The sequence below is a fragment of the Pectinophora gossypiella genome, chromosome 3 (genome assembly GCF_024362695.1).
Source record: "Pectinophora gossypiella chromosome 3, ilPecGoss1.1, whole genome shotgun sequence".
Lineage (NCBI taxonomy): Eukaryota > Metazoa > Arthropoda > Insecta > Lepidoptera > Gelechiidae > Pectinophora > Pectinophora gossypiella.
This window is the reverse complement of record NC_065406.1, coordinates 3,595,545-3,612,840: the sequence shown is the minus strand read 5'-3', so window position 1 is coordinate 3,612,840 and position 17,296 is coordinate 3,595,545. Positions and strand designations below refer to the sequence as shown.

Genomic DNA, 17,296 nt, shown 5'->3' with positions numbered 1-17,296 from the left:
GTTTGTAGCGAGTATACATACGGAGAGCTACAAACAATCAGAAGCCAACAAATAGTCACTTTCAATACGAAGTCCTGAGATGTCAAAGAAAAGGTGACACAATCTCATCGAGCGGCGCATCATCGCTACAAAATCTGCGTCATGTGACAATTGCCTTAGAATGGAAAACAATCCTTGTTGCTTTTAGCATCATAGGACATGCCCTATAACTAATGTGTACATTGTTCTTAGCTGTAAGAATAAGATAAAATAAATTTATTGCCAGTAACAATTTACATTTGCTTTAATAACTAGGTAATTATGAATATTACGAATACGGGCAAAAGGAAAGATAAAATGGAAGGCAGCTGAACGCTTTCTATGTTTGTATTCGCTCTAAGTTCAGCAAAAAAGCAGCAGTTTATAAAGAGCGCTCATCATCTCCCTAGCATTATCCCGTTTTTTACAGGGTCCGCTTACCTAACCTGAAGATTTGACAGGTCCGGTTTTTTACAGAACTGACTGCCTGTCTGACCTTACAAACCAGTCCAATACAGGTTAGGTCACCCGAAAATGCAGTTCTCGGGAATGTAGGTTTCCTCACGATGTTTTCCTTCACCGCTGAGCACGTGATAATCATTTATGATCCAAACATGAATTCGTAAACAAACTCGACAATCATTGCTTTAGGCGTGCGCTGGATTCGAACCTGCGACCTTAAAGCGAGAGGCAAGTGTTCTAACAAATGGGCTATCACGGCTCCCGGCAGAACATGCCCTATAACTAATGTGAACAATGGCTTAGGTGTAAATGATCCATGAAATAAATAAAATGAAAGGTATCTGAACGCTTTCTATGCTTATGTTTGTATTCGCTCTAAGTCCAGCAAAAAAAGCACGTTAAAAACTGCAGTTTATAACGAGCGCTGTTGAAAGAAATAAATATTAATTAACACTGTTTAACTAAATGAGAGTCCCGGGCGCCTGCGTCAAGCCTAATGCTCGGAAAGTTGAAAATATGGACACCTTAATAATGTTAACAGTTAATTGTAATACTTTGCCAAGGTCGATGTATCGGTTGGATCAGTTTTATTACCTATTACTACATCGTTAGTTACTTTAATAAGTAATAAGGTAACTAATGATGTAAACAGGGTAAACCGGGTGTTAGTGACATCGTAACGAAAACTTTGAGGGATGATTCAGACCACGATTCTGAGTTGATAACAAGTAGAATTTTCCGTCGCAAAAGTATAGAACTGTAAGTACTTACTTAATTTAAAAAATCACCAAAATTTTCATGAATTTTGCGACGAAAAATTCCACTTGATATTAACTTAGAATCATGGTTTGAATCATAATCGAATCAAATATACTTTATTGCACACAACATACAAAACAAATTAACACAGATGATGATAGATACAGTACAATCTGGCGGCCTTATTGATAAGCAGCAATTTCTTCCAGGCAACCAGTGGATAGGAAACATTATTACAATTTGGTGCGGGACAGTGCATCATCTTGTATAAAATAATAAATACTATAAATAAAAAAACAAATAAAAGTAAAATAAATAAATGAAAATAAAATAGAAATATATAAATATAAATACATACATACATATACCCATTTATATCAGACGTATATATTATAATTAAATATGGCATTACATGTAGATATGACCATCATCATCATCAGCCGTATGACGCCCACTGCTGGGCATAGGCCTCCCCCAAGGATCTCCACGACGATCGGTCTTGCGCTGCCCGCATCCAGCGGCTTCCCGCGACCTTCACCAGATCGTCGATCCACCTTGTAGCGGGCCTACCCACTGAGCGTCGTCCGACACGTGGTCGCCACTCCAGAACCTTTCCGCCTCATCGGCCATCGGTTCTCCTCGCTATGTCTCCTGCCCACTGCCACTTTAGCTTTACAATTCTCCGAGCTATGTCGGTGACTTTAGTTCTCCTGCGGATCTCCTCATTTCTGATTCGATCGAGCAGGGAAATACCGAGCATAGCTCTCTCCATTGCCCGCTGAGCGACCATAGTTTCGTGTAACTACTAAAGGATAAACTACGTTATATTAATATCCACACAGCGACTCGTCGTAATGAGCACGTATCATCATCATGTAATCATCCCCCTCAGTATTCGGTACGATGTCACTAACAACCTGTATACCTTTTTTTTTTTGACGTGACTTATTGTAGATTTGCCGCAGATGGCATTAACTACTTGGCCGGACAAATGGGGAGCGCTGAAGGCTCTCACCCGGTACAACGTTTAAGACAACAGGCCTGAGGGTGCCCAGTTGGGCGCGAACCTCGGCTCAGGGCGTCGTCTGAGAGAAAAAATATTTGAAAGAATTAATCGACCCTAGTGGGTCGATAGCGATAAGCGCTGAATGAGGGAAATCGTCGACCACGCCGGCGGGGTCGGTATCGGGGACCTGAAGTGTTTGGTGTCGCGAGCTGATTGGCTGCCTCTATGGCTAGAGTGATCGGGTCGTCGGGATCGTATATTACGTCCTTCGCCTGTATACCTGTGTACGAGTATCTTATATAGTAACTTCTATATTTCTTTGGCGTGACTTATTGTAGATTTGCCACAAATGGCATTAGATAGTTTCATATCTCGATACTATAGAATCCTGGGGTTTTGGAAGACGTATATGGTGCCGGAGCCCACTCGTAGACACTCTAACCTAACAGTGTCTGCTCGGCCAATGTAAACAAATTAACTTACTTGAACCCATTACTGGGTAAGGTACCCATAGGACAGAAGAGGTGTCCGTGGTCTTCTTGACGTGGCTTTTATTGTAGATTTGTCGCAAATGGCATTAAGTACTTGGCCGGAGGTTGTCTTGGTCAGAATTACTTATAACTTAATGATTTTCATGTTTATTAATACTTTATTCTGAAAGGAGAATGGGCGAATCTGGTCCAAGAACCTCCACTGATGAGACTTATATGTAATGAAAGCTTATGCTTTCTCTATGAATCTGGCAAAGTTCTATCAGATTCTGTCCCGGGGTTCTTTTTTTACGGCCATGTTTGTCCTGGCTAAAAATGTGATAAAATACAGTGGGAGCTAAAATCGGCTCAAGATTTGTTGCTGGATAACTAAGTCTACATAAATAATTATGTATCATATTGTATATCATTTTAAAGAGGATCTTTTCCAAAATCCGAAACATAAAAAAAAACAAAAAAAAATCTTTTTGTAAGCGAATTATAGTCAATTTATATCTGCAGCGCCATTGTTTCTCGGTAGCTAAGTTCAAGTTTCATGCCTTTTGCCCCTTCCAAAAGTATCTTACCGATTTTTTTATATTGTTCCGGAATTTGATCTGAGTGATAATAACAAGAAAAATAAATAAACACCTCTCCGATAGAGACCGGTTAAGCTATTGCCTATTGCAAGAAATCGTCATCATTAGCAAGTCATTACGGTATTGCATATAAGCTTATCAGCAACTTGGAACTTGGTCCAAGAACCTCCACTGGTGAGACTTGCATGTACTGAGAGCTTATACTTGTCCTTTGATTCTGGCAAAGTTCTATCAAACTCTGTCCTAGGGTTTTTTTACGGCCATGTTTGTCCTGAGTGTACAGTAGTGGACTGCAAAATCACCTCAGGATTTGTTGTCGAAAAACTATTTAACTAAGTCTATATACATAATTATATATCATAATGTATATCAATTTTAAAGGGGAAGGTTATCAAAATCAGAAACACAAATAAAAAAAAAATGCATTAAGTATGTAAACGACTTTTAGCCAACTCACGTCCGTAGCACCATTTTTCTCGGCAGCTACGTACGAGTTTCGCGCCTTCCAACCTTTCCAAAGAAGCCCAATCATTTTTTCCTTCTTCTGATATTGCATTCTTAACCTGACAAGTGACAACAACAAGACATAAAATAGATACCATTCCGATAGAGGCCGCGTAAGCCATGGACCTATTGCAAGATAACGTACTCAAAGGCTAGTCATTATAATCCAACAGACGTAACATGATTAGAATGCGGGAGGACGCAAATGTAGTATGTTTTCTTTCACCACAATCTTGTTTTATTAATCCAGGCTTATATCTTGTCTTATAAACAATGCCGAATGGTACAACAAACGTATCGTAAACGTAAGGTTGCCTGGTAGTAATTGCTACCTTGGCAATATAGCCGCCTTTTGCACCAGTTATTGCCTGAACTTGTTTAATAAATGTGTTTCTTTTGTATACAATAGAGTCATTGTATTGCATCTTGATTAGAATGACTTATTTCTTGTTTCTCTCGTACTAAGCTGTATGCTGTTAGTGTTAAAGAGACACATATTTCGTCTCTTTCGCATAAGGCGATGTACTACATTTCCGTCCCGCCGCATTCTAATCATGTTACGTCTGTTGGATTATAATGACTAGCCTTTGAGTACGTTATCTTTCAATAGGTCCATAGCTTACGCGGCCTCTATCGGAATGGTATCTATTTTATTTCTTCTTATTTTTTTTTTCTTTGTTGTCACTTGTCAGGTTAAGAATGCAATATCAGAAGAAGGAAAAAATGATTGGGCTTCTTTGGAAAGGTTGGAAGGCGCGAAACTCGTACGTAGCTGCTGAGAAAAATGGTGCTACGGACGTGAGTTGGCTAAAAGTCGTTTACATAATGCATTTTTTTTTATTTGTGTTTCTGATTCTGATAACCTTCCCCTTTAAAATTGATATACATTATGATATATAATTATGTATATAGACTTAGTTAAATAGTTTTTCGACAACAAATCCTGAGGTGATTTTGCAGTCCACTACTGTACACTCAGGACAAACATGGCCGTAAAAAAACCCTAGGACAGAGTTTGATAGAACTTTGCCAGAATCATAGGACAAGTATAAGCTATCATTACATGCAAGTCTCACCAGTGGAGGTTCTTGGACCAAGTTCCAAGTTGCTGATAAGCTTATATGCAATACCGTAATGACTTGCTAATGATGACGATTTCTTGCAATAGGCAATACCTTAGCCGGTCTCTATCGGAGAGGTGTTTATTTATTTTTCTTGTTATTATCACTCAGATCAAATTCCGGAACAATATTAAAAAAATCGGTAAGATACTTTTGGAAGGGGTAAAAGGCATGAAACTTGAACTTAGCTACCGAGAAACAATGGCGCTGCAGATATAAATTGACTATAATTCGCTTACAAAAAGTTTTTTTTTTGTTTTTTTTTTTATGTTTCGGATTTTAGAAAAGATCCTCTTTAAAATGATATACAACATGATACATAATTATTTATGTAGACTTAGTTATCCAGCAACAAATCTTGAGTCGATTTTAGCTCCCACTGTATTTTATCACATTTTTAGCCAGGACAAACATGGCCGTAAAAAAAGAACCCCGGGACAGAATCTGATAGAACTTTGCCAGAATCATAGGGAAAGCATAAGCTTTCATTACATATAAGTCTCATCAGTGGAGGTTCTTGGACCAAGTTTCATACAAAAGTGCCCATTGTCATTTAATGTAAAATGTAAATACAATTAGCGAAAATAACTTTGATAGCTTTCCAATATAATCTTTGATACGTTGTGACTGGGCACCGTCAGGCCTGTTGTCCTAAATTTTGTACCTGGTGACAGCACTCAGCTCTCCCCATTTGTCCGGCCAAGTAGTTAATGCAATTTGCGGCAAATATACAATAAGTTACGTCAAATTAAATAAAATAAAAAAATAAAAGATTTGATTCGTTGTAAGTACTGATAAAATAAAAACTCAAGATTGAATCTGACTATCCTATCCGAACATTTTCACACGTACACGAACACAGTGCCAGAAATAGAATAACCTGTAATCCCGTCAAATCAAATCACAACTCCAGACGGCAAAACGGCGCAGACACAAGCTAGCTACAGAAAATTACGCAGTTTGACGTCATTCCCGCTTTTGCTTCCATTTTCTTGGCAATGTCAAGTGGGAGTTGTGAAAATCGACGAAAATTTAGGCGAAGCTAAAATGTAGTCTAGGGCTTCGTACACATTGAGCGAAGGTGGTGCCAGCGTCGCGATCGCGCCGCATATACGCGCAGCGCGCGCTCTGCACGCGCGCAGATACAGTAACACGCGTATTCTCAGATGTTCACTCAACTCTTCCTCCATTCGACTCGGCCTCAGCTGAGCATTTTGGTATTTTAATTTTACGTCCTCGACTTAAGGACTTTACTCGCTGGAGTCCAGCATAATCTATCTACAAAATAATACGAAATTAATGACGTCATGCCTTACTGGAGTAAACTCGAGTTAAGGTTGAGCGCCGTCTAAGAGTATCGATTTTGAAACAACCGGTCTTTCTTAAACTCAATATCATTATAAAGAACATCTTAGAATTATTCTATTTTAGTATTATACTAGTGTAACAGTTAAGTAACGGTTTGGTGCGCATGTTTAGCGCAACTCACTTTTTCAGATCGCTTTTCACTCTATTACCTATATACATACATCTTTAAACTTAGTGATTTCTATTCTCTATTCTAGTATCTACTTTTTCATTATAAACAAATAAACGCGACCAGTGCTTGTGCAATGTCTCTTAAAACGACACGTCCGATAGAGCGATGTGGAAGAAAAATACAGACATGAGACATGACAGACCCCACTATCAGATGGGAATAATAAATGCCAAGGAGAGAAAGAGAGAGAAACGTGAGCAGCGCTGGCACGTGCCTGCGAACAGATGCGAGTAGGTAGTACGTAAAACACTCATGCAGTCCATGAGCCTATCGCAAGCAGTCACAGTCACCTAGTCTGTACGAATCCTTAGGATTTAATAAAATCAAACAAACTCACCAATTCCTTCTCGCTTCGGTCGGCAATTCTCGTCCGATTCCAATTTAACTTTATTTTTGAGTCTGAAACAAAAAACGGTTTATTTGAACAACGCCATGTTAATCAAGTTTAATTGAAACAGCTTTTTTCACAAATCGAAGGATTTGGGTTGGATTTTTGTTTTATTTCTTAGGCTGGTTTGCTTTTCTTTTTTTACAAATTGGGATTACTTTTCAGGGTATTTAATGATATTGTATTGGATTGTTTTCTTTTTGTAATCGTCTTTTTGTGTTTGGGGATCAAACCGGCACACTTTTGACAAGCAAACTGGTTACACACAGGACCATAATGATCAGGAACAATATTATTTACCTATGTCTAGGTCCACACCACACTATCTACACCATCTAACAACCCTCAGCTGAAGCCTGTCGTGCGGACGCTATTCCCGCTCCCGTATTGGACTTTACAGCCATACAAGACGTTGCCACAGAAACGCTTTATTATACTATTCATCTGATCAAGATGTAAAAGAGTCCTTTCAAGTTCGTCATTGGAGTCCTTTAAATGGCAAATCAAGGCGCTTGCTTCTATTTCCTCTTCATCTTCATAATCTGTCTACTCCTTTTCCTCCATGTAGTAGTTTAAGTATTGATATTTATTTATTATAACAATTATATGTGTATTATTATTATGTAGTTTAAATACTCGTAAGTGTATCTGTCTTTGTATTTACTTTTATACGTACATTAGTATTCCCATGCTCCACTATTCCGCAATATTTATATAATATTAAATATCTCCTATACTTAAAGGTTGCCTGGAAGAGATTGCTACTTAGCAATAAAGCCGCCAATTGTACAGTCATGAGCAATATAACGTACCCACTTTAGGACTCCGTCGCACTAACACTTTTACATTTAGTGTGACTTACAGTTCAATTTGTCAAAAAAGTTAATGTGACATGGTACTAAAGTGTATACATGCACGCGACCGTAGTCATGCTATTTCACTTTTGTTTTGTATTTTCCTGTTTGTGCAATAAAGTATTTGTTATGTTATGTTGCAGGCCTATGATGATGATGAGTAGGTACCTATACTCTGTCGATTCAATATCCAGCAAGGCTCATTTACGCAATTAACCATTCTCCGATAACGACGGTTCATGATTAGGGTTTGCAATTTAGGAAACCGGATCCGAAATGTAGAGGATAACATAGTCAGCTATATTTAAACACTCTTCATAGTAAAACTAATTATTCCGAATATTTTATGAAAATCCACCAGTGAATATTTCAATGCTATTGAATTGTCTGAAATACCTTTCATAAAGTGCAATTAATGCATCCAGTACGCACCACGCGAATTAATATTCAATATTGTTGTTGCGAACTCCTCGCAGAACATTTTATAGACTTTTTACATGTCCATATTTCCTTTTTTTCACGACATTTTGTCACGTTTTTCTATGACGTCACAGGTTGCTTTTTCATACAAATTCCATACTAATTTCGTGTTCTGACGTTTAGTAAAAAGTAACTGATTTGACTAGTTGGAAACTACCCTATTCCGAAGACTTAGATAACAATAGCTAAACGAACACCAATTAGACGCGACAAGCAATTCATTAATTACGTTACATCGTGTTTACGACTACGTTAACAGGACAAAAGAGATGTAAACAACTGTCTGTTGTCCTGTTTAAACGTGTTAAATTTCGAGCACACCGAACAGGGACAGATAATGTAAATGAGGGAACTTTGGCCACGTTCCTCAAAAACAATAATAGATGGCGCTGTACCACTCTAGCCATAGAGGCAGCCAATCAGCTCGCGACACCAAACACTTCAGGACCCCGATACCGACCCCGCCGGCGTGGTCGACGATTTCCCTCATTCAGCGCTTATCGCTATCGACCCACTAGGGTCGATTAATTCTTTCAAATATTTTTCCTCTCAGACGACGCCCTGAGCCGAGGTTCGCGCCCAACTGGGCACCCTCAGGCCTGTTGTCTTAAACGTTGTACCGGGTGAGAGCCTTCAGCGCTCCCCATTTGTCCGGCCAAGTAGTTAATGCCATCTGCGGCAAATCTACAATAAGTCACGTCAAAAAAAAAAAGGCGCTGTACCGATTTTCCTTCGTTTAACCTTCTAATTTCATGGATGACATATGCATCTTTTATCTTTGTTTTTGGGTATAAACGATGACCGTTTTTATTACACCCTAGCATGACACATCTTCATCATCATCATCAGCCTTACGACGCCCACTGCTGGGCATAGGTCTCCCCCAAGGATCTCCACGACGTTCGGTCCTGCGCTGCCCGCATCCAGCGGGCACACACACATCATCACCATCACCAGAGTGTGATCTGTATGTGAGTGAGTGGACGTATGTGTGTCGCGAGTGTCTGAGGTTTTGCGAGATGATGAATGATGTGTGAAAATTAAATATGTTTTTATATTGTTTAAACTTAAGTTTCATATGTTTTTTATTATACTGTTTATATTTAAAGTTTCACGGCGCATTGGCGCTTCTGCACTATAAAGTCGCGAAATGTAAATCATACACACACACACACATACACATTTTCCACTCATTATTATTCTATCAAAATAAAGAGAGGCAATACCTACAGGTAGCAACATAATTCTATACCATAATCTTATCCAAATATCAAGCAACGATCTTCTTCTTCTATCGTGTGGGTTTGTGAGGTGAATTACCAACCTCATCAACCCTGGTGTCAGGTTTGTTATTGCGCCGCCAAGGGCATATAACATACTTACTTACATCAGTAAGTAGTAACCGGGACCAACGGCTTAACGTGCCTTCCGAAGCACGGATCATCTTACTTTTTGGACAATCAGGTGATCAGCCTGTAATATGCTAACCAAACTAGGGACCACAAAGTGATTTTTGTGATATGTACCCATCGGGATTTGAAACTGGGACCTCCGCATCGTGAGCGCAACGCTTAATCACTGAACCACGGAGGCCGGGGGCGGAGGAAGCAACAATTATTTTTATATATCCTTCTGCCTACATTATATTTTTCAATACTGCTAATATAAGTACACATATTTCAAATCAATTTATGGTATGGTAATAACTTTACATAATATTTTAATAAGTTACGTAAAACTCTTGTGGATATAATAATTCGGAATTGCGTAAAAGGAAGCAGCAGGCGAAAAGTCAGGGAGCATAATTTATTCTTTTGAGGTGTTACTTATTCTTTCTGATTTAGTGGTAGTGGTTTTTTCATAGAAAGTATTTTCTTTCATTCTTTTATTATTCTTTCGGTCGTACGTACTACGGGATAAGGGTTTTTTTTACATATTTTGTATTAAAATGTAAGTAACGGTGCGTTCCAGATGTTTGTGTTTGGGCTGGTTTTCTCATTGTGGGTTGGAGAGTCAAGCAGTCAAGCAGAGACAAGCAGTCACTTCTGATTATGATGTAGTTAATAGAATTTATGCTGCATTAAAATTGTTAACCTCCACTGTATTACATTACGGCTAGGCATTTTGTAAAGCGGCGGATCATACAGCCGATTATACAATCCGACTGCGACATAATACTTAACTATGTATACAACATAATACATAACTATGTGTGTACATGATAAAAGGTTTGGGGCTATTAAGGGTGATCATTCCCGTACAACATTTTTCAAGGTTACGTTGCCATTATGATAAAGGAGGGATTGACCCAAATAGGTATATCTTAAGGATCTTGTGGTACAAGTGGAAAGATGACAAAGGACTAAAATGAATTTCACCCTAAGGTTGCCTGGCAGAAATTGCTATGTAGCAATAAGGCCGCCTATTGTACTTATGTTTTTATTCGTATGTTTATGTCCTTTGTATATGTCGTTGTGCAATAAAGTATTATTGATTGATTGATTGAATTTCGTTCGGAAATTATTTTCGGGATCAATCGTACCGGCCTTCGGTGCTTGGTGAGGCGTGGATACTTAATGCATCGTGGGATGAATCTGACTGCCCCAATGAGCCTGACTTTCTAGGTTACGTTTCTCAAAAACAATTATAGATGGCGCTGTAAAGATTTTCCTTCTAACAGACATACCTATAATATATTTGGGTATAAATGATAACCCTTTTTAACAATTACATCTTCCACCCATTATTATTCTGATCAAAATAAAGAGAAGCAAGTTTTTTTTACGTGACTATTGTAGATTTGCCGCAGATGGCAGTAACTAACCTCGGCTCAGGGCGTCGTCTGAGAGAAAAAATATTTGAAAGAATTAATCAACCCTAGCGGATCGATAGCGATAAGCTCTGATTGGGGGAAATATCAAGCAACAATTATTTTTACGTTATGTTATCAAATATTGGTCCTAATTTCTGTACACACCATCTAATTTTATTTTAAGTTATACCTGTCGTTTTCTTACCCGCTGAAAAAGGGTAATCGACAGGCATAAAATTTATGAAACACACGTTCGACACAAACGGCACGAACAATTTTAAGTAGAAATTTAAAAATCCAGTACCAGGCCAGTAACCCGACAGAATTAAGTTGACATCACACGTGAAACGGGTTGCATATTGACGAGATGCCTGTTTTATTCGCCCGGGTTATTCAATCATTGTAAAATTAACAGTTCGCAATCATCCGTCCCTTTCCTTTTCGGCGGATAAGAAAATCATGGCACTTGCAACAGTGTCGAAATATCGGGAGTCTCATATCCGTGCTTTAAAAGCGGTAAAAACCCGTTATTATGTGTTTTAATTACTTATGATAATAACCGCGTAAACTTAAAACAATGGATAAGAAAATGACAGGTATAACTTAAAATAAAATTAGGATGTGTCTACAGGAATCGGGGGGATTTTTTTTGACTTATCATCATCTCCTGAAGATTTGACAGGTCCGGTTTTTTACAGAAGCGACTGGCTGTTTGAGCTTCCAACCAACGAAAGAAAAACCAGCCCAATACAGGGTCGGTCTCATACCTCCGAAAATGCATTTCTCGGGAATGTGGATTTCTCACGATGTTTTCCTTCACCGCTGAGCACGTGATAATCATTTATGATCCAAGCATGAATTCGAAAACAAATTCGACAATCATTAGTTTAGGCCTGTGTTGGATTCGAACTTGCGACCTCAAAGTGAGAGGCAAGCGTTCTACCAACTGGGCAACCATGGCTCTTTTTTTAAGTCATGATCTAGGAAAGTCATTTTCTGAGTAGGTCATAGTACAGTCAGAAGACATGTCCTGAGTAAGATAAAAAGAAGAAAGAGGAAGAATGAATGTAGACTTACGGAAAAGATTTATGATACGGTTATTGGTCAGTGGTAGCGTTGGAGGAGGAAGGCTTAGGCGTACATACCGCGCCGGCGAGGTCGCGGTTGTGTGCGGTTGGCGGCATGGAGGAACTCCGTTGGGTTTTAGTGGGTATACCGGGTGTCTTTGTCCGGGTGGCGGGTAAGCGAAAGTTGATGGTAGAAGACCGAGAAGGACTTCCATTGACCAAATTGGAAATGTCCTTAGAAAAGGTTTAATACGGTCTACTCTGAACCGGCGTGCGTGTATGAAGCGATTGATGAATGTGGAGGAAGCAGGAGAAGTGTGTCAGGATCGAAGCAATAGTCTATAGTCTCTGCTTAGGTACCCCGGTGGGAAATAGGCGTGAGTTCATGTATGTATGTATGTACCGGGTGTCTTTACCCGGGGAGTTCCCGGGAGCCCAACGATAAAAAATAATAAAAAAGCGTACACACCGCCAACAGATCGAGAATATTTTAAAGAAAGGTCAGATCAAGAGTAATGTAAACCGGCGAATGCGTGAAGTCTTTGATGAGAGTGGAAGACACGAAAGTGGTGTGTCAGTATCTTAGTATGTGGAATTCCTCAGTCTCTGCCTACCCCAAAGGGAAATAGGCGTGATACTATGTATGTATGAAATAAATCGTAATGACCTATAATTAAAAATCATTGCAAGTTTCTCTTCGACAATTATGTAAGTAAATAAAATAAATTATATTTAAATTAATACCTCATAACATTATGGTGCGCAAGCGCACTGAGCGCGTGGTGGGGGGAGGGGGGCGGCAGCACGGCTGGCATGGCGGGTCGCCCTGGGCCTTGAAGCACGCGGATGCCCATACGCACAGTGTTGCGACGGGATATCTTCTCGTCTGCTCTTTCCGCTGTTGACAATACATGTTCTGGTTATGTGTTATTTATCTTAAGTGCAGCGGGGTTAAAAAGGCCACATCGAAACAATTAATCTAAAAAAGCAATATTGCAATTTGACAATGATGAATTGGTTAGATGTGGCCATTTTAGCCCGCCAGTTTTTACTAACACAGGTTGGCTCGACCTTTATATGACGGCGCGGGCGATACGGCTCACCACCTTACAGAAAGCTCGGTGAAGTGTGTATTTAGTTCATCTTGCGATGGATGTTATTTTATTTTCTTATAATAAGAACAGAGGAAGTGCTAGTAAGAGTAAGAGAAAAGAGACAAATACTGAGAATTATTGAGGACAGAAGAGGCAAGATGATTGGACACCTAATAAGACACGACGAATTCATTAAAAACATCATAGAAGGAAAGCTAGAAGGAAAGAGAGGAAGGGGAAGACCAAGAAGAGCTTACATGGAACAGATTAAAGAAAAGGTTAACGTCGTGTCTTATAGGGAAGTCAAGGAATTGGCCTTTGATAGACTGGAATGGAAAATGCTACACCGACAAGAGCGTGGCTCTGAAATTGATGATGATGATGAATAAGAACAGAAAATTGTTATGTGTCATGGAGACAACATCGTAAGCGTATTTTTTGAAAAATCACATTCTATCGCAATCGGAGATTTTCTTTTTTTATAAAAAATAATTAAAAGAAAATAATATTAACTACGCTACTGGCCATTACCAGGATGACGAACTAATGAGAGATTGATTTTTTTTCCTGTTATTTCTTTCTTCTCAGAACATAATTAGTATGACTTTTACGTTTTGTTTTGTTTTTATAATTTCAGCGAAGAAAAACAGAAATAATTAATTTTATTTTTTATTTTATTTCATGTTTCATTCCTTGCAGTAACCTAGCCAGTTCAGCGCCATCTATTGAGCAGTTAGGAAAAAATAGAAAACCCGTCATCGTCTTAGACACGCTAGTTTTAATCATAGTAAAACTATGTGGTGCAAGTTTTTACCCAAATTGGAATTAATAACATAAACTCACGACTATATCGCAAAAGGGGAAACGGAGGTACATCCATCGCAATAATATTATTCTAAGTACTTTTACCAACACAGGTCGAAAGAAAAGGAAAAAAGTGGTGTGTCAATCGAGGTATTCTTAAAGCTAATCATATCAGAATGTGTTTTTTCAAAAAGGCCCCTACGTATTACGATATGTGTTACTGGCAACACAAGTATAAAAATAATAATATTTTTTGGCATGGCAACGTTGTAACGAATCGAATGGCCGACGCCTCCCGCGAAAGTGTATAAGTGTATTTTATTTTAATAACAAGTTAATCAATTAATTTAATAGAAAACGGTTTATTAAATCATATATTTGGAGCATTGCACTCTATGAAAGTGAAACGTGGACTATGACACAGAGAGACAGAGAGAGGTTGGAAGCGTTTGAGATGTGGTGTTAGCGAAGAATGGAGGGTATAAGCTGGACTGAAATGGTGTCAAATGAAAAAGTGCTGGAAAGAGTTGAAGAAAAGAGAACCATACTGAAGACTATAGAGAACCGGAGAGGAAATATGATTGGCCACCTGATACGACACGATTCATTTATAACAAACATTATAGAAGGAAAAATTGAAGGGAAGAGAGGAAGGGGTAGACCTAGGATAACATTTATGAAACAAATAAAAGAAAAGGTGCAGGTCTTGTCGTATCGGGAGGTGAAGGTTTTGGCGGGAAGAAGAGAGGGATGGCGGTTACTCCACCGACAAGAGCGCAGCTCTTAAATAGAGAGAGAGAGAACAATTTAATAAAATAGTGACAAGGAACAATCTGGTGTTTTGCTGCAGTTGGAATTAGAACCCTCGACCTCTCACCATCTACTACACATACAGTCCACACACACCAAGAGCCGAACAATATGCACTTACCAATATAAGCTCTGACGTCATAAGAGGTGCCTATAGGTGCACCGTGGTACTGTTTGGCTGGTACCAACTGCACGCTAGGTGGCGCCAGCGGGGTCAACTCCAGATGAAATGGGTATGCGTTGGCGCCTAATCGCTTTATCAAGGCATCCTGTGAACAAAATTATTCCATTATTAGACACGAAATTAAAAAAAATAAATAGAATGTTACATAAGTACAGACGGACTCAATTCACGCCTGTAATGCCTATTGGAGAAGGTACAATCCGTCGGTCGGATTATACTTGCCTTTCGAAGCACGGATCATTTTACTTTCGGACAATCAAGTGATCAGCCTGTAATTACCCAACTAGAGACCGCGAAGTAATCAGAATCAGAATCAGAATCAGAATCATTTATTCAACGTAATTATCATGGATAAACTTGTTGAAGGTCAATGTAACATTTTTGAATTTACGTCATTTCGCAAGGTGTTATGGCTGAGGAGAAGAAATGACAAGAAACTGCAACAGCAACACATCTTTTAAATCAATGAGGGTACATTACAAGTTATTTAATAACTAGAGGAACACATTCAATACCAGACATTTTTATCATTTAGGTAATCATTAATCTTATAATAGGCTTTTTTACATAAAGTAAGCTTCACGTGAGCTTTAAATTTGTTCTCTGACAAATTTAAAATATTATCTGGTATTTTATTGTAAAAACGTATACATAACCCCAAAAAAGATGAATTTAATTTACTTAATCTAGAATTTTGAACAACAATTTTATTTTTATTCCTTGTATTGTAAGTATGCCTTTCACAGTTTCTCGGAAGGAGAGATACATTTTTACGCACATACATAATGTTTTCATAAATATATTGACTTGCGACCGTCAGTATATTTATTTCTTTAAACAGCTCCTTTAAAGAGTCCCGACAACGCAGATTATAAATAGCGCGAACTGCCCTTTTTTGAATAATGAAAATAGTTTCTACATCAGCGGCTCGACCCCACAATAAAATACCGTAAGACATTATGCTGTGGAAGTAGCTGAAGTAGACAAGTAATTTTTGTGATATGTCCCCACCGGAAATGGAACCCAGGATCCAGATCGTGAGCCTAACACTCAACCACAAGACCACGGAGGTCGTATGTAATACTAGTCAGTACTTACTAAAATCATACTTTACTGGTCTTTTTTTGTGACTTGACTTTTTTGTAGGTTTGCCTCAGATTAAGATGACATTTAGGGTGGTATTAATAAACTAATCTCAGCTGAGACTGCCCCCAAGATCATGCTTAAGTCCCTGTTTTTATAGAAGAACTGTCACATTGACACGATCTTGAGGGCAGTTTCAAAGCTGAGATTGGTTTAATAGGTACTACCCTTAGTGAGGATTGTCAGTCAGAAGAAAACATCCATACCATAAAAATTACCGAATTTAATTTAGATTCGTTTCACGTTTGCGAACAGTAGTTCAATAGAGCACAATGAAAAACGGAAGGAAGAAGACAAATGTTGTCATTTCAATAAAAATATTAATTTAATATTGGGGTTGCCAACACCTGTCACGGATTACCTACTGGCGTGAATTCTTCGAATCTACACATTTCCTGAATTAAACAGAAAATACAATATATTTTCTGTAGCCGCAATTTAAGCTCCATTTTGTATTCCCAAGACACATCTTTGCTTATCTCTACGCGAGTTTATAATATTAAAATATACTCTGGAAATGCTTGTTTTTGTTTTAACCTAATTCTCATTTTCCCTTTAGAGCAGTTAGCGAAATGTTGTTGGTATAGTCGTACTGATAAAAGTGTTGCTACACTCAAAGATTACAAAGAACTTTTTAGAAATTAATAGAATCTTCTGGACACTTCCGCAATTGAAGTTGGCAACAATTTTGTAGAAAATAATTTTACTCTTCATCGTCAATTTAAGAGCCACGCTTTTGTCGGTGTAGAATTTCCCATTCCAGTCTATCAAAGGCCAATTCCTTGACTTCCCTGTAAGACACGACGTTAACCTTTTCTTTAATCTGTTCCATGTAAGCTCTTCTTGGTCTTCCCTTTCCTACCTTCCTTCCTTCCTTTTTAACTATACTATACCTTGAATATACTTAATAAATAATGTAAATGTACCCACATAAGTACTGTTAGATAGAACAGAATCGAAAGTACTTCAAATACTTAATAAATAATGTAAATGTACCCACATAAGTACTGTTAGATAGAACAGAATCGATCGACCTTGTCTCGATTGATACATAATATTCTAATGAACGTCACAACATTGACTTTAGTACTTCGACAGATCATACCGCGCATTTAAACTATTGTATAATGTTATCTTTATTGAAATATAATCACTAATTGTATTTCTTCTTATAATGTCCG

General features: G+C 38.4%; 1 protein-coding gene across 1 annotated transcript in view; it reads right to left on the bottom strand.

Annotated features, from left to right (window-relative positions):
- Positions 1-17,296, bottom strand: part of LOC126380363 (arrestin homolog) — a 117,182-nt gene that overhangs the window by 11,254 nt on the left and 88,632 nt on the right. Inside the window, exons 5-7 of the mRNA XM_050029748.1 lie at positions 14,910-15,057; positions 12,825-12,978; positions 6,817-6,878 (exon numbers count right to left, since the gene is read on the bottom strand). Of these exons, the coding sequence (XP_049885705.1) occupies positions 6,817-6,878; positions 12,825-12,978; positions 14,910-15,057 (364 nt within the window). The remainder of the gene's footprint in view (positions 1-6,816; positions 6,879-12,824; positions 12,979-14,909; positions 15,058-17,296) is intronic.